At 30.7% G+C, this 19057-nt stretch overlaps 1 protein-coding gene, 1 long non-coding RNA gene and 1 other non-coding gene across 3 annotated transcripts; 2 read left to right on the top strand and 1 right to left on the bottom strand.

Annotated features, from left to right (window-relative positions):
* Nucleotides 1-6556: 6556 nt before the first annotated feature.
* Nucleotides 6557-8689, top strand: LOC120081276 (uncharacterized). Its single transcript, XR_005482757.2, has 3 exons — nucleotides 6557-6674; nucleotides 6909-7012; nucleotides 7140-8689. It is a non-coding gene; the product is annotated as an uncharacterized LOC120081276 (long non-coding RNA).
* On the bottom strand, nucleotides 7714-11009 carry LOC120081275 (uncharacterized). The gene is made up of 7 exons (XM_039036009.2): nucleotides 10333-11009; nucleotides 9786-9857; nucleotides 9028-9095; nucleotides 8718-8874; nucleotides 8358-8438; nucleotides 8151-8240; nucleotides 7714-8056 (listed from the first exon to the last, which is right to left on the bottom strand). Exons 1-7 carry the CDS (start codon nucleotides 10627-10629, stop codon nucleotides 7931-7933), a joined length of 891 nt encoding a protein of 296 aa, XP_038891937.1. The 5' UTR covers nucleotides 10630-11009; the 3' UTR covers nucleotides 7714-7930.
* Nucleotides 11010-18594: 7585 nt separating this feature from the next.
* On the top strand, nucleotides 18595-18678 carry TRNAM-CAU (transfer RNA methionine (anticodon CAU)). Its single transcript is given in 2 exon segments — nucleotides 18595-18632; nucleotides 18643-18678. It is a non-coding gene; the product is annotated as a tRNA-Met (tRNA).
* The last annotated feature ends 379 nt before the right edge of the window (nucleotides 18679-19057 follow it).

The following is a 19057-nucleotide window of genomic DNA, read 5'->3' as shown; positions in this document are numbered from 1 at the left end:
CAACTACCGGATCACTCCACTAAAGCCCAATAATTACACTTCCCTCACTATAGATACATTTCTATCCACTTGATTTAACCGCAATCGGTAAGGGACCCTTCACAGGTTGTTCGTAATAATGGTTGTGTCAAATGTTGTTTTACCCCCGAGATTATATCTTGTTTCTTAGGTCCCACTGATCTTCTAATAAACAATTGGTTTGTGATCCAATCATCAAGTTGAGTCCCTTTCGGGCCAGTGAGAGGATGGAGCCCCTTGTTCAAGACTTGGAATCAGTACTTAAGATAGTAACCTCTCTACTATCCTTTAAAAGCTGGTAGGAGTGAATTTTGTCTTGCACCATATGTCCTCAACTATCTACTCGGTCTTACCTTTGAAATGGGAGACTTATTGAGTCAGCACTGTTGAGCCAACCCTCACCTATGCAAATCTAAGGATAATCCCAAATAAATAGGAGTTCATAGTTAGCTTAGGATTAAGGTCAAGTTACCTAGGTCATTGCTTTGAAATAGTTAGTTTTAAACAGTAAACAATGTTATAAAGTAAGAGTTACTTGTTTTTTGGTCCAATCTTATACAAACTCATTGCATATTACGCCCCCACTCGCATGTCTCCACATGAACGATTTAAGATCACATTGTTTGTACTAAATACAAAGTGGGCCACATCCGATAGTGTTACCAGAATAAAGTACCCAACCTCATTCGCATACTATAGACCGTTTTGGCCATCTACTTGAACATGATCCACTCTTATGTCTCCATACAAAGTCCAAGTACTCATGTAATAGTCATGGATCTTAGTTTATTGGATTTAGGCTTTTACAAATGCAATTTACATATTTAATAATATGTTTATTGAATAAAACCTCAATAACATCTTTATTGCAAATAGAATATGTTTTAATTTTACAAATTGCGAGTTTTAGAACATACAACCCAACAAAATCTTCACGAATTCTCTCCTTGATTTGGTCACGAACTCTCCAAAGCAACTCGAACAAAAACTGCATCACAACTTTGGACACCACCATAAGAGTCTCTTGTATTCTCCTTAGGGGGTTGAGAATCACAAGAGTGTGTAGGCTATGTGTTCTAAACTTTGGAAGAGAGGAAAAGAAGGATTTGAAAGAATTTTTTTTTTTATAGGAATCGTTCTTTTTGGGGAGAAGCCTTTTTTTTTTTTTTTTTTTTTTATCATAAACTCTCTGTAACATTTGGAAGGAAGAAGAATATCATTCCTAACCTTCCATTCCCCACGTATCTGTTAAAAGAAACTCCTTCCTCAATTAAATTCAAATAATAGATAATTAAATCAAAACTATTTTGATTTAATTAATATTATATAATTATTATATATACATACGTACGTGTATATATATATATATATACATATATGTATGTATGTATGTATGTATGTATATTATCATATAGTATATATTAAACTATATATTATATCGAATATAACACAACCTATAGTTTTTATATTGTACCAAATACAATATAACATATAGTTTGAATTCTCTTAATTATTTACGATATTTAATATAAATCAAATTTATATTAAATTTGATTATATGAATCTAATCCATATAATTAATATTTGAATCATATTCAAATATTTATTTCATCTCAAAATAAACTTTATATTATAATGTATCTGTTGGCTTTTTGGCCCTTAATCTCAAATTAATTAATTTTAATTAATTAATTAATCAATGTTTTGATGATAACAAACTCAATTTTTAATTATTTAAAATATTAGTATTTTAATATGTTCATAGCATAGAGCTCGGAACAACGATTCTAACACCTTTTGAATCACTCAAATCGGAGCTAAAACGAAGATGATATGACCGAAACAAGTCTATAAAGAAAATAACGTGGTGAATGACGTGGCATAACTAGACCATCTGCATGTAGACATGTGGTGGCATATTGGTTGAATGATGAATCATTAAGAGATTAAATATGATGAACTTTTGATTTTTGGATTGATTTAAAATAAAAAAATTGAAATTTAAAAGAAATTTAAAAGGAAAATAAATTTAATATTATTTTATGTTTGTGTTTAACGGCTAGTTTTTTTACACATGGTATTTTTTTTTTTTAATTTTTAGATGGACTTTAAAGAGAATGAATTTAAAAAGAAAATGAATTAAAAGGAAAATGAATTTAATATTATTTTATATTTGTGTCTAATGGCTAGTTTTTTACACATGGTATGTTTTTTTTTATTTTTTGGATTAATTTTAAAAAGAAAATGAATTTCAAAATAAAAGGAATTTAATATTATATATATATATATATATATATATATATATTTGTATCTAACGACTAGTTTAGTATAAAATCTCCCTCATTGATTTTTCTTTTCCAAAATCCAATGGCCCAAAGTAATTGTGGTTTCTAAAATTTTTTCCATCTTTATATAAACCATCTTCCTCTCCAAATTTTAAAACAAACAAATTTTACATTTCATAAACCTCAAAAACTCAAAAGTTCCATTGTTGCTCTCTCTAAGTTCCCAATTTTTTTTCATCTTATTCTTGAGAGAGTGTTATTGTATTGTGAGGATAAATTTGTTGAATGCTTAAATTTGTAAATCCACTCTAGTGAGAGTTGTATTGTGTTCTTCAAAAATTCCAATATTTGTAACGGTTTGATCCTAAAATGTGGAAAGGATCAGGTTTGCTCTTGAACCCGTAAAAGGAGCGATGGTGTAACGGTTGGGCCCTAATCCGTGGAAAGAATCGGAAAGATTTTATTCAAATGCCCAAAAGGCGCTTGGGAAGTGGTGTATGTCGAGTTTGACCGAACCACGTGTCTTCTTCTCTAACTCTTTCTTTTTTATTTTTGCAATTAATTTAAGCAATTTATTGTATGTTTAAGTTTGTTCTTATTTATTTTCTAAAATTTGATAGAAATAAATTATCATATTTTTGTCATCTTATTTGTTGCATAAATTGAATTTTTCTTATTATTTATAAAAAGTGTATTAATTAGTTTAATTGGGTTAATTTAGAAAATTTTTTTTTAATTAAACCCTATTCACCCCCTCTAGGATTGCCATATCGATCCAATAGTATCAAATACATTATATTAATTATATCATATATAATTAATTTAAATTAATTGTATCATATATAAATAATTTCCTCAATTAATTTGAACAAATCAAATTAACCTAAAATTCATTCTTAATAATCTCAGTTGAGCTACAGAGGGAACCTTATGGGCCAGTAGATTGAAGCTTTAATAGTATTTGAATAATTAATTAAACTTCTTTAATTAAATTACTCAATATCAATTAACTGTCAGTCACTCCACTAAAGACTGACAACTACACTCTTCGTACTACGGATATTTTTATGTGTCCATTGAATATAACTAATCAAATAAAGCGATGACCCTTCACAAATTGCTTGTAAACATAGCTAGACCAAAATTACCGTTTTGCTCTTCTAGTTACATCTAACTCCTTAAGTACCAATGATCCCTCTAATGAAATTCATAGTCCAACTATGACCAAACCCCTTTTGGGCCAAGAAAGGATTTGGCGCCACATTGTTCAAGCTCTGGAATCATCCTTTAAAAGGAGCAATTTATTTACTTACCCCGACATTAGGGAAGGAGTGAATTCCATCTTATGTAGTTGTGTTCCCAACTCCCTAATCAGACGAATCCTCAAAATGGTAGGCTTATTGAGTCGACAATCTGGCCATTCTCACCCATATAAATCAAAGGACCGCAAGTTCACAACATACTCAGGATTCAGGTCATGTCACCTATGGTCATCTTGGTGAAATGTAAGTCTTTACTATTAACGGTGTTATATAATGAGATTAATCATTTTATGATCAAGTCTTATACAAACCCCTTTGTATAAAACACCCTGCTAACATGTCTCTACATAAATGATCAGGATCAGATCATTTGTAACACTTTACAACAATTGTAACAACTACAAAGTGGTTCGTATTCGTAGTGTCACCAAGATAAGATACCCCCTCTTATCCATCTACTACAAACTATTTAGGTTATCACTTAAACATGATTCACCTGTATGCCTCTAGATACACGTTTAAGCTACAGAAGATAACCTTGGATATTAGTTTATTGGTTTTGTGGGTTAATGCTACTATATGTCGAATAAAATACCTCAAATTTTATTAAATAATAAATCGTTTGTACATTATAATTACAAACTACAGGATCCATGAGATTTAGGGCATCAACCCCAACACTCCAAGCAGATATGATTGAATCTGTAGTGATGGCTTCTTTACCGTATTTAAGAGCTGTTGGGATCGGTATCCTACTTCTCCCAGAGTCTTGTAGTTTGTAAACAGTTTGTACACATTGTTATTAATAAAATAAGAGTTATTTTATTTGCATTTACTCATATCCAATAAGCTAAGATCCGTGGTTATTTCATGTAAATTTAAGCATGTATGTGAGACATACAAGTGGATCATGCCTTAAGTGACAACCTAAATGGTTTGTAGTACAAGGATAAAGGAGGGATACCTTATCCTTGTGACACTACGGATACGGCCTGCTTTGTAGACAGTTACAAGTGTTGTAACGTGCTACAAATGGTCTGATCCTGACCATTCATATGGAGACATGCAAGCGGGGTATCCTATACAAAAAGTTTGTATAAGACCAGACCACGAGATGATTAGTCTCTTTATATAATGTTGTTGATGATTGAGATTTACATTTCACTAAAAAAAACTATAGGTGACTTGACCTTAATCCTGAGCGTTTTGAGAACTTCTGCCTATGAGTGCGGTCCTTTGATTAGTATGGGTGAGAGTGGCCAGATTGCAGTGCGGTCTTTTGATTAGTATGGGTAAGAGTGGCCAGATTGCCAACTCAACAAGCCTACCTTTTTTAGGATTCGTCTAATTGGGGAGCTGGGAACTCAGTTACACAAGACGGAATTCACTCCTTCCACACCCTCTCTTTAGAAGAGAGGACTCAATCATAGTAGGACTATGACTTATTGTTCATTAGAGAAATCAGTGGTACTTAAGGAGTTAGAGGTAACTACAGGGGCAAAACGGTAAATTGGCCCAGCTGTACTTACGAGCAATTTGTGAAGGTTTATCACACTGTTGATTGGTTATATAGACATAGAAATATATCTGTAGTGAGAAAAGTGCAACTGTCGGTCTTTAGTGGAGTGCCCAGTAGTTAACGGATAGTGGATCTTGTAATTAAAGAGTTTAGTCAGTTAATGGATGGTGGATCTGTTGGAGCTTCAAGCTACAGGTCCATAAGGTCCCTTTGGTAGCTCAATGGGCTCAAGTTGAGAATCAAATTTTGGGTTGATTTGAAGTGTTCAAATTAACATAAGGAAATTCAATTATATATGATATAATTGGTGTGATGTATGAGATACATTAATTAGAGGAATTAATGTAAATATGATTTATATTAAGTACTATAAAATAGAAAAAAACTATGGTTTATATATTTCATGAGATGAAATATTAAAACTACAGGTTATAAATATGATACGATAACTTAGTTATCATATTTATTTATATGATAATTATTTTTTTTCTCTAATAACCGATTGAGTGGGAGGTTATTAGAAGTTTTATCATAACCGTGTGATGAAAAGAAAATTGTTTTCCTAATTTTAGAGGTTACTTCATTCGAAAAAAACTTACGGAAAAAGAGTTGTCAAGTAAAATTGTTTTACTAAGCGATAGCCATTGAGAGACTACACGATCAGTTAAGCGATCGCTTAGAGTTGATTATACGATAGTTGACTATACGATCGTTGCTATATGATCAACTAGTAAAGTGTATACAATAGGCTTCATTTTACTAAACGATCGAGTACATCATCTATGCGATAGACAACTTCATATCTCTCACTTACTCGATCGCACACCTCCTCTTTTCCTCAAGTCAATATCATATAGAGCCCACAACTCCTGGATTCTCATACCGAGAATACCAAGGTAAAACTTGTGGTGGTGTCTTTACTCTGTTCGTGAATTGAGTTGGACTCGAGTGAGTTCAAGGAGCATCAAGATGTTCGGGTTGTTGGCATTCTGTTCATTGCGTTTGAGTGTTGTTGTGGATACATTGTAGACTGATCGAAGGATTCTTGAAGAATGGTTCTTCAAAGGTACGCATACTCTATCCCTTGAATCTCTTGTAGCATGCTATAATTTCTATTTATGCATGACCTGTTAGTTTCCGCTTTAGATTATAATTGTTTGTGTTCAATTTGAATGAAATTTAGAACGATCCCTTCTACTACTCATGGAAATCCCCATGTATGATTTCCTTCAAGAGCAGCCTTCACATCTTTGTAACTCTCTGGTAGTGAGTTTAGAAGTATGAATGCCTCATTTTCTTCTCCAGTTTACAAGTATGAATGTCTTCACATCTTTGTAAATCTCTGAGGATATTCTTCTGAAATCATCTAGATTTTCAGAAAGAGTTTTGAAGGCATCCATCTTGTATGTAAAGAAACGTTCTTTTAGATAAACTATATTGGATAGATCTTTAAATTGATACAAAGATTCTAATTTTTTCCCAAATAGCATGAGGGGTTCCTCCATCTAAGACCTGTCTAAGATATTATCATTGAGATTCAAAATAATTGTACCATAAGCAACTTCATTCATTGTCTCCCTTTGATCTACTGTAAGTTCTGGTGGGGGTTTTGCAAGATCAAGAATTTCCTTGAATGCTCTTTGTTGACCAAGAAGAGCTTTAATTTTGGCCTTCCAAAACTCGAAATCTCTCTTACCATCAAACTTTTCAATGTCAAATCTAGCTACTACCTTCTTTAAGCCAAAACATCGGAATCTTGAGCTTCCAAGAACTGATTTCTTGAATTACTATTACCAATTTAATGGATTTTAATTTGTTTTGCAGAGGCCCAAAATGAAGACAACAACCCAAAGAGAAAAGATAAGAAGGTGATTCGATGAGTTATTTCAATGAAGCCACGTAGCAGGACAGATTACCACACGTTGAAGGTAAGATTGATGACTCTTCTTTACAATTTCAGCTTGTTTCAATTTAAGAAATCAGAAATTATCTTTTTGCTCTCAAACGCTCTTTAATGGTGATTCTCACAAAGGAAGATCATGCATTTATATGAAGGATGAAGAAGAAGAAGGAGAAGAAGAATTTATATTGGTTCGACAGCTATGGCCTACGTCCACTGTGAAACTGGAGCAATCTTATTACATGGATCAATTTTGAAGGAGATTAGAAAACCAAATAAGTATCTCAGGCTCTAATTCATTCACCTAGCTCTTTTAGATTTCAAATGGTGCTTTATATAGATGAAGAGTGAATTAGTTACACTGTTAAAATAGTCTTCTGACTTCAACACATTACAAACAAGATCGACTTGAGATTCAAATAAAAGTTTTAACTTCTCGTACATCCACAAACCATCGATTTCTTTCGATTTTCTCGTGGGAATCTTGACCAGGACGAAGACGAAGATTGTATGTAACTTTTTCTAAAAGGATATGCTGAAAAAAATCAAATTTTTATTTAAATCTCGGAGTATATCTCGACTGAGGACATAAAAAAACTATTATAACGAATTGCCAAAGAGAATGTTAGTTGTAGAGGATGAAAACTTTTGGAGGTTATTTCTGACCCTTCCATCTTTAAACATTTCCTACTAAATTTGTTTCATGTATACCATCCAAACTAAAGAAAATTTGGTTAAGTGTTCCGTTACTTCATTTTTTGGGGCAAGAGATTGCAAATCATGAAAAGATAGCATTCATGAGAAGAATTACACTCGGGCTCTCCAAAATGAATATGAGACAGATTACAAATATAGACAGATTTTAGGGGAGATCTAGATTGCCCGTTTTTGTGCTAAAACCATTAGAAAAAAAATGAAGAGGTTATACATTTTGTGCCTATGTAAGTTAAACAGTGTCCTGGTGGGAAGTCATGGGAGGTCCTGATGCTATTGCAAATTGCAGACCCCTGTGCCGTCCTGATTGTAACACAAAAGCAACTTGTGCTGCACCCAAAGCTGCAGCCTCCCGTTCCTCAAATTAGGACAAACATAAAAGGAAAAGGAAACATTTAATACAAAAATTTATCCTTGGTTTTAGTTAAGGATAATGTGGGAGTAATATGCACCTGTCGTCGTTGTCGACGTTGCAAGATGTTGACTGCACAAGCCATAATGTAACAGGGCAAGAGAAAACCAGCTGCTCGAAGCAAGAAAATCTGAATGGTATGGTTAAAACAATGTCCACAAGATGAGCGATGTCAATGATCTGTGAGAAAGGAAAACTACAGGAGATTGTTGTCCATTCCAGATTGAAACAATGAACTCAGACTTACAGAGAAGAAAGCGGACAAGTAATCATCGCCATCAGGATCTGTGACTTCAAGTGCGTGACGTAAGAAAAGTAGGATCATGAGCTGCCATATTGAAATCAAGCAAATGATGTTTATCCCAATTGATGGAAAAACCTCAGCAAACAGGTTCTTTACTCGATACATTTTCTATGAGAATATGAAATTGCAATGCCAATTTTGTATGAGTAATTTGAAGAGAAGTATGAAAACACCTTCAAATGTGAGGTATTAGCGCACTGGTGTATCAATATTGACATCACTTTTGAAAAGTGTATGATAATAGCAATTTTCTTGATTATACTACCGAGGTTTCTTATGTGCAGTATCAAACAACAAACTTACAATAAGAGCAGCTGCTCGACAAAATGCAGCTCCACTGGCATCGGAGGCAGCATATTCATCATACTCAGCTTCCAATAAATTATGTTCAGCCTCTGCAATAGCCAAAAGGCGAGGGTCGTGTAAATTCAAAGGGGTGCCAGTGATGGTCCACCCTCCCCTGTAGAAAAAAGAGTGCAAACAAAGAATAGAACGAGTTTAGCTTAATATCTTTGCATTTGGAAAGCTTACCACAATTTTTTAAGTAAGCAAAAAGTTTCATAAGATATCCTGAAACTTTCTGAAGTAAGAAAATTTGAAGCTTGTAAGGTACCCGATGTCAATAGACGTTTCTTCAATGCGAGGGGGAGGTGGTGGAGCTGTATAACCAGGTTGGTAAGGCTGTCATCATATGCAAGAGTATAAAATCAGATCAGCTGAAAATTCTAAAACTAAAACATTCAAAGGAGATGAATTGACAAACTGTACACTTATCATTTTAAAGTCTTAATCTTTTAATAGTCAAACTGTACCATTTCTTGACTTCATTTTTCAATGGAAATATCATTACCTAAGAAATGCTTTCCTTTCAGCTTAAACAAACCAATATGCTTTCATCAGATAGTGTCACAGCCATACGCAAAATATTAAATGGAGTAACAAATGTCACATAACAAGTTGAATGGACACATACACACATACATTTAATGAGAAACAAACTTTCATGGAAAAATAGGAAAGAATAAATAAGGGCAGTACAGAAACGATGACTCAAGAAAAGGAGTCCGTTCAAAGAAAGACACTCCAGTCCGAAAGAATCAAAACATTCTAATAATTACACAAAGCCTGGGAAGTAGAAACAACAAAGAAACATTAAATCTAACACCATCAGGCACCTCAAACCAAGGTTAATTGACACTTCTAAAAATTCTACTTTCTCTTTTGAGCCAAACACTCTACACCACAGCGAAGCATCAAGTTTGCCAAAAAGTCCGTCTCTATCCCAAAAGGGGGTGCAAAAACATCTCTTCTAATGCCCAAATGATTCCAAGAACTTAAAATAACCAAGTAAAATCAAGAATGTGAACATACCTGATGACAAATCTCACAAATTATATCCCCTTTCTCATTGCACCAAAGCTGTATACACTTCCGATGAGCATACTGAGAAAGCAACCGTTGTTAACATCTCATCTAAATCGTAATGCAACACAAGCAATAGAAGTATCATTAGATAAATTTGAGATAACCAAAAAGAAGGCAAACGTAAACAGGCTATTTACCATACGGTAGAACACTCCTACCAAACTTTCTCATATTTATGGCATTCACTTTAGCATATACATTTCATAGACAACTGGTTTCCATAAATTTCCACATCATCACCAACTTAACTAGCCAACCACAATGGCCAATGACAGCAATTTGAACTACAAAAAACAAGTAAGCTGCTAACCTCATGACACATATCAAGCTGGATAACCCCCATATATTTATACTTCAAATTATTTGTTGATCACTATGTAACCCCATTAGGAACTATACAATTTTCGATTTGCAACGAAACATTTAGCAGTGGCATAAATTTACAAAAAAAATTATGAAGTTCTATAATACTTAATTGAACAAGCATTTATACCTTAAGACTGCCACTACAGGCACAAGGAGTCTCCAGCTTCCTAATTACATCCTCATCCTGGCAAATGCGACACTCCGCTGTCTGAATCAATGAATCAGCCTCTCCATCCAAACCCTCATTTTCGTGTGCCCTCTCATCAAAATTGGAAGTGGAGGTTGAAGAAGATAAACCCACCGAATCGCTCGCCAAATCCCCACCAACCCGCAAGAGAGGAACAACCTCAGTCGGGTTGGGGACGGAATCAACGGGTGGTGGCCGAATTATTCGGTCCACATACAAAACGAGATGATCGCTCATAGCTCCACAAAAAGAAATGAAATGAAATACCTAAGTGGGCAAAAACAAACCTCAAAGGCTAGACGAATTCACAAGAAACAAAGAAAAGAAAGACCTAAAGGAGAAGAAAACAGAGGCGTACTAGTAGTAATTGGAGAAGAACCAGAATCCCCAGTGATCGCGCTGAGAACGCAGCGGACCGGAGGGATTCCGGAGCAGAGTTGAAGAGAGGAGGAAGAGAAATGAGGGATTAAATCGAATGGAAGTGGCTTCGATCAAATTGGGGGAAATCCAAGAATATACGTGTGGTAATGCAATGAAATCGGGCTTAGTTTCGTTTGGATTGAGCGTCGAAAACGGGAATTTTCTATAACATAATGTAATAGAAAGAATCTAATAACGGATTTTTAAAATTGTCGAAACGTTTGTTATCAATTATGATCAACGACCTCAAAGGACAATTTAGACACTTCCTAATTTATTGGCGCGTAAACAACCGGTTCCGGTTTCAACCATAAATATTTATATTAAATATTTAGTTTCATTCTCCTCATTTGTTCAAAAAAACAAATCAGCTCTAAATTTTTTTATTATTAATATTATTATGCAAAACAACTATTAATGAAAATAATTTCTATCTAAATTATTAATACTTTTTACCCTGAAAAATTTTCACAAATAGAAGAAGGTCAAACCATTTATAGAAATAGTAAAAAAAAATACTGAAAAACATTGATAGACTTCTATCAGTATCCATTATATAGTATCAATGATAGACTTCTATTTCTGATTGACACGAATAGACTTTTATCCGTTTTTATCATTGATAGACTTCTATCGACTTCTATCAACCTCTATTAAAGTATTAAATTTTACTTTTTTGTGTAAACAATTTCCTTTATTTTTATATATTTCCATGGCATCAATATATACATTTGATATGATGGATCATGCCTCCGTCCATTTCATTCCCTCAAATTGGGTCTCTTTTATATCTTGCTATTACTATCACAAGAACACTCCATTTCCATACCTTCGTCTCTCTTTAATTTCTTAGGTTTGAAAATGGGAAATTTCATTTTAATGTAAGGTGACATTAGCGTCAGATTTCAACAAAATTTTAAAAGGGTAATCATCTTACATTCTCAAGGTTAAAAAGAAGAATCATATCACCAAACACAGTACAAAAAAGTTATAACTTTGGTTTTAAATCATCTTAGTTGAGAACGTTTTAAGTTTTGGAACAATAAGTTAGTTTAAATTTCATTTATATGTTCTCTAGTTTGAGAGTGACAAAAATGATATGAGTAATATACAAAGCTGAAAAACTGTAGTTGGTAGTTAAGATGGGGAGAAATTGTGTGTTAAAATGATTTTACTAAAAAAAAATTGGGTGGGTCTTGATTTTTTTTTTCCAAGTTTAGGAATTTTTTTATATAAATCCTTGTGTTTCTTATTCTTGTTAGATTAATTTGTTTTTGATAGTTTCTCTATTTTTTTTTTTAAGATATATTGTAATTAAAGTGTAGGGTGAGGGAATCAAACCTCAAATCTCGAGATCGATAATATGAACACTATAATAGTTGAACTATGTTCTTGTTGGCAAACATTTTTTTTAAAGGTATTGTGGATAATCTCTCTATTTTTTTGTTATATTCTGGAGTCTATTTATTATGTAATTCAATGTATTTAGGTTATCCTAATTATTCAATATAATATACCAAATCTACCCCCAACAATTAGTTCACCCCAACTGCACTGGAAAAAGGAATATATGAATTCAACTTTTGCGACAATGAAAAGCTTCTGCCTAGTTTGTTAAGATATTGGTATTTTAAATAAATAAATAAATAAAAACCACTTTTTTCTACCAATATTTGTGATTGCGTGGCAATAAATATGGAGATTTTTTTTAAGAATATGTAACGAGATAATCGAACTTCTCACTTCGAAATTGATAATACAAGTATTATACCATTTTTTATAAAAATTAAAATTCATAAAAATAAAAAGAACAATCGACAAATATCAATCCATTTTCGAGGATGAGGGATAGTAAGAGGAAATACAAAACTCTCTCCAAAAAGAATAAATCTCGGAAGAAAAAGTCAAAACTACTAGATCATGATTTTGTTCTTCTCTCCATAAATTTTACAAATGGATAACTATACCAGTTGAACAATATTCATTTTGACAATGTATATGGAGCACTTAAAAATATATGTGTCTTTCCCAATATAATAAACATGGAGCACTTAAGAGGTATTGTAATTTAAAGACATTTTTAAAGAAAGATTTGGTTGGTAAATGATCTAAAATGTAATTAAGTGATTGTGTTGTTGGTAAATTAATATCATTTAAAATAAACTATTATTTCATACTATGATTTGTCTTTTTAATATAATAGATATTATATGTTAGTTGAGTTGTATTCATTTTTTTCTTTTAATTTTTTAAGGTTAAAAAATATTTTTGGTCTCTGAACTTTCATGAATGTAACGATTTAGTCTCCGAACTTTGGTTTGAAATGATTTAGTCCCTGTATTTTCTTGTAACAATTTAGTCACTAAACTTTAGTGTGTAATAATTTAATCTTTATACTTTCAAATTTGTAACAATTTAATCTCTTAAGATAAAAAAAAAGTTCTTAAAATTGGTTGTCAATTTTTATTATTTTATGATGTAGATTGTAGAGCTTATATTTAATAAAAAAATATTGAGTATCTAATTAGTTTATTAATTTATTTATATAAGAAAGTTCAATAAATCTTCACACTTATGTCTATAACGGGGATGAAATTGTAACAAATTTGAAATTATAAGGACTAAATTGTTACAAATTTGTAAATACAGGAACTAAATCGTTACAAACTAAAGTTAAGAGATTCTATTGTTACTTCTATAAAAGTTTAGGTACTATAAGCGATTATAATATAATTTTAAACTACTTTAGAGTCGTAGATATAAAAATATTTTGATAAGGGACTTAATAAAAATTAGGTAACAATTAGGCACTCAATAATCCAAAGGAATCTGCCTATTTTTGTCTTTTTAGTTTTTGATGTAGGTTGTAGGACTTATATTTAATAAAAATATTGAGTCTCTAATTAGTTTATCAATTTATTTATATAAAAAAGTTCATTAAATCTTCACACTAATTTCTATTATAGAATGAAATTATTATAAATTTGAAATTATAAGGACTAAATTGTTACATACTAAAGTTAACGGACTAAATTGTTACAAATTTGAAAGTATAGAAATTAAATCACTATAAATCAAAATTCAAAGACTTCGTTATTATTTATATAAAAGTTTAAAGACTAGAAGTGATTTTAATTTAATTTTAAGCTACTTTAGAGTCGTAGATATAAAAATATTTTGATAAGAGCCTTAATAAAAATTAGGTAACAATTACGCACTCAATAATCCAAAGGAACCTACCTATTTTTTTTTTTTTTTTTTTGTTTATTTTTTTTCCCAAGTTTCTAGCTTACAAGTTAGGTAGTGAATAACCCAAAAGATCCCCTCCTTTTAATATAAATCCTAGAAAAGGAGGTAATGTAACTACATTTTCACAAAATCTCTAAACATATATAATAAGGTAAATATTTAAAAAAATAATAATGGGTGTGACATAGATGTGTGGCTCTTTTCCTTTTATCACTTTGTATTTAAAAATCAAATAGATACAAATTTTAAATTTTGGAGATTGAATTTATAATTTAATATAATAATATAACAACCATCATCATCTTAATTACCATCTCTTTAGACTTCTAATTTAGAATTTATTTAAGGAGGTTATCATAATGTGTATGTCAGTATTACATTGTTGAAAGCATGAAATTTATATCCAATGATTATTATGATATATGTAGATTTTTGAGTTTATGACAGTGATGCACAATAATAGAGAGGATGATTTTTCTCATAAAATACTACAACAAAAGTGGATTTACATAACATATTTGTCAAGCAAGTAGGAAGAGATAGAAAAAAGTGTCATCAATGCCAAAAAAATGGAAGATTTTTAAATTTTTAAAAATTTATGACAATTTTTAAGTGTCTTCGATCTATGATAATTTTTAAAAATAATTAATTTATAAGTATATTTTTATTTAAGAAAAAAAATTGTCAGGCGTGTTTTTTGCAAAAAAAAAAAAAAAAAAAAAAAAAAGTCTTTTGTATCTTAAAAAATTCATGATAGTTTTTCAATATCATCCATCTATGACTTTGATTAACTGTCAAAAATATAAATAATTATTTATTTTACAAATAAATTTAAAATGAAAATGAAAAATAGAGAGAAAAGGAAATTTAACAATAGAAATAAAAATAAAATAAAAATAAAAAGACAAACATTCAACCTAAAATCTTAGGACATTTTAAAATAATATAATAATTATAGATTTTTTTAAACCTACTATTTTAGAGTTTAAATATATGTTAAAATCACTTTGGTCCTGATGAGAGTAGCAATTATTGACCAACTTCTAGAGATCAAATGGAGAGCCAAAACCAGCTTCAATCTTCACAGGTTCCAGTTAAAGGCACCACCTTCTTAAGAACTTGTAACAATGGAATCAATGCATTATCAGGTAATTCTATTTTTCCCTCTAAAAATCTCTCTCTATGTTGTTATATATATATTGATGAATATATTTAAAACAAATATAATGTTACCGTTAGCGTTTCATATTTTTATCAATTTTGGGTCATTAATATTTGGTAAAACTAGATTTAAGAGAATTTAAAACAAATCACTTTTCAGTTTAGTTGGTTTCTCAAGTCTAGCTTTTTAGGGAAAGATTTAGAAAGACGGATCTTTTGAGATTAACTTCTTAAAATATCTCATACTTCTACAAACTAACTATTAAAATTAAGCTCTTCCTACTTTTCTTTTACACACAAATAAATTTCTTTTTAAAGAAAATTAGCCACATCACAGTTTTTTATTTCATAACTGCCCGGTTGCAAATCCTGACAACACCTAATTATTTTTTTACTAAAATTCATATTTTATTCCTATCTTATAATACTTTTTCACATTTAAGTTAACTGAAATTTAACAAAAACTTATTTGTTTTATTTTTTGCAGCTATTAGTAATTATTTTACCATAGAAATTATAAACTGATGCAAAACATAAGGATTCAAACTAATTACAACATTTATTTGCTATATTATAAAAAGACTTTTGTCATTTATTTAAACTATTCATTTTCTATCCAAAGTTGTAATATTACTCTTGCAATTTTATATTCCTAAGTATTGGGTGTGTTTAGACTTCATTTTCTCGAAGTGTTTAAAATGGTTAAACGAAAATTTTAACTGTTTTTTCTGTGTTTGGTAAAATGGATTACAAGTTAATTTAAAACCAGTAATGGATTGGTTTTTAAAATCTAGCTTTTAAGATTGACTTCTTAAAAAATTTCTACTGCTTCTAACCAATTATTAAAATTCATATTTTATCACTACCTTATAATACCTTTTCACATTTAAGTTTAGAATTTACCACACTTATTTATTTGCTTCTACTAATGGGCAACTTAGTAGATTTGAAACCTTTATAAAATAAATAATTATTCTAAAAAAATCAAGATTTATATTATTCAAAGTAATATTGCAATTTCTAAAAGAAAATGACACAATTTAGATATATATATATATTTTAATTAATCTCTTTTTTTTATGGGTTTGAGGGGAGAATATATTATTGTCAAACCAAGAATAAATTTTGATTTTGATTTTAGGCTTTACTAACTTGCTTTGCAACAAGCACAATTTGTTATGGTACCATGACAATTCTAGGATATCTAATGTATGAAAGAAACACTAGAGTCTCAAATAACCTCGAATCTCCCCAATGACAAAATCAACACTAAAGTTGCAATTTTTACTGCATTGATCAATCCTCTAGCAAAATATGCAGCCATAATAAACCCAATTGCCAATGCCATTGAAGATGCATTTCCTTGTCGTAGAACTTGCATGATGAAGACCATTGTGATAAGAAGTTTACGTCTTCTTACTACACTTATATTGGCTATGTCAATTCCATTTTTTGGCCATGTGATAGGCCTTTATAGGACCTTTCTTGAATGTTACTACTTCCATTGTTACCTCAAGATTAAGCCATCTACCCACAAATTTAGATGGGAGTTGATGGTGATTATAACGATTGTGTTGATGGGGTCTTCTATTGGATCAATCGGAACTTATTCTTCTATAAGAAAAATTATTAAACAACTTTGATTCATAAGATGGTATGTTGTTCTATCTTATATAAAGATTCATAAGATGGTATGTTGTTCTATCTTTTATATTTTATATAGCAATTTTTAATATATGAAACTTTTGGAATATTGCTTTGTAATGGAACTTTTATGGTTAAGAGTATGTGTACTAGTAATCAGTTAAATGATGGTCTTCAACCTTTGTTTAGTTAAAAGAAGATTCGACCTCAAACAAGTGAGTATTTCAAAATGAAATATATGTCTTTAATTACAAGAAATTTGTGCTTTTCCGACGACAAAAAGTGTTAGAAAAGCTATTCCATCATTTTTACCGTTGGCAAAGTTGTTGGAAGAACCACATTGGAAGATGTTCTTCCGATGCCTGAATATGCAAACATAAGGAAAGCTAGTTCATCCAACGCTAGTTTAGAATTTATTTTTTTTGGTGGATATATTGAATATAACTCAATGAATTAAGAAATTCCATACTATTCCTAAATGTCACGTGTGAAGGGGGGAAAATCCCCACTGCTACATTGTTCAACTATATACAGTAGTAGGAGTTAACATAATTCATATTTACTTCTTATGATATTTATATCCATAATTTATTATATATATATATATGAATAGCTTAATCATTTTAATTATCCTCACCTGACACATAATATGTGTATATTTGAGAGTGATTTAAAAATTGTTAAATTATTCAAAATCAATCCAAAATACACTTTTAATCACTAAAAATTAATTTGATATTTAATTTATACTTTTAAATGCCATTTTATATCATCAAAATCGATTACTCCCAAACATGCTCTATAATTTTAAGAATATAGCAAATTCATTAGCTTTCATTTAATAAATTTAGAGAAATTCAATTTTTACCCTTAGACTTGTCGTGTATGTTGTTTCGATTTTCATAGTTTCAATTTTACCAAATTGAACCTTAAACTTAGCTAAATATTGCATTTCCATTGTCTATTCAAGTTATGCTAATCCAATAACTAATTATTTTAACAAATTAAAAAAAGTGTAAAAATTATCTCTATAAACTCCCTAATTCCAATAATATCAATTTTGGACTATTTTATTTATTTATTATTTTTAAATGAAGGAAAATTAGCTAAACAAAATCCTAAGCCTCCTCACAGATAATAGAAGAGAATCAAACTGGCAGCCCAAAAGAATCCCAAATAACTTCTTCAAAAAAGAAGAAAGATTTACAAAAAAACCACAAAATTACAATAACACTGTTGTGCAAGCAAGTCGATACATTGCCCCATTCGTTGCTCTCAAACACCAAACAAAAGACATAACCTAGACAGTTTCAAACAAGGAGGCAATCTCCTCCACTAAGTTATATATCTATCCATATCAATTTTAGGCAATTTTTAAATTTGATCAAGAAATTAATTATCAAGTAATTTTGCAATAACTCAAATTTTAAGAAAAATGAACTCTAATATTGTTTTTCGTTGAATTCTTATCAAATTTTTACCATACATGTTTTATTATTTGTTGAAATTGTATAAGAATTTTTTTTAGCGAATTGCAGTACTTTTTCAAGCTTATGGTTAAGATGGTTACACTTATCTAAATTTGCAATTAAAGGGCTATGATAAAAATTATGCAATTAGACCAATATAAAAGTAAATTCAAATCATCCCTAAAATTTAACTTAAGAAGGTTTTGTTGTTTAATTCTTTAATCAAGCAAATAGCTTAAGAAATATGAAATCTCAACCAGGGGTGGTGGCGCAGTTGGCTAGCGCGTAGGTCTCATAGCTTAGAGTTATCCTGAGGTCGAGAGTTCGAACCTCTTTCACCCCATTATTAAATATTTTACGAATAAAATAATGATTTTAGATTAAGTTATTTAAGCCCAAATCTCAACATGGGGTGGTGGCGCAGTTGGCTAGCGCGTAGGTCTCATAGCTTTCAAGAGAGCAATCCTGAGGTCGAGAGTTCGAGCCTCTCACCCCATTATATATTATATATATATTTTTTACTAAATAAAATGAAATAGTGATTTTAGATCATATTATTTAAGCCCAAATGTAAAATATTAAAAACATGCTTACTTATGTGAAAAGTCATGAAATTAAAAACCTGGCTCTTGATGGCAAAAATAAACAAAAAAAGAAAAAGTATAGAGTTGTTGCTTTTGTTTTATTTATTTATTTTATTAAATACCATTTTATCCCATCTT

Source organism: Benincasa hispida, chromosome 7 (assembly GCF_027475165.1).
Source record: "Benincasa hispida cultivar pf3 chromosome 7, pf3_genome.v1.1, whole genome shotgun sequence".
Taxonomy (NCBI): Eukaryota; Viridiplantae; Streptophyta; class Magnoliopsida; order Cucurbitales; family Cucurbitaceae; genus Benincasa; species Benincasa hispida.
The sequence above is the reverse complement of the archived record's forward strand: the minus strand, read 5'-3'. Positions and strand labels throughout refer to the sequence as shown.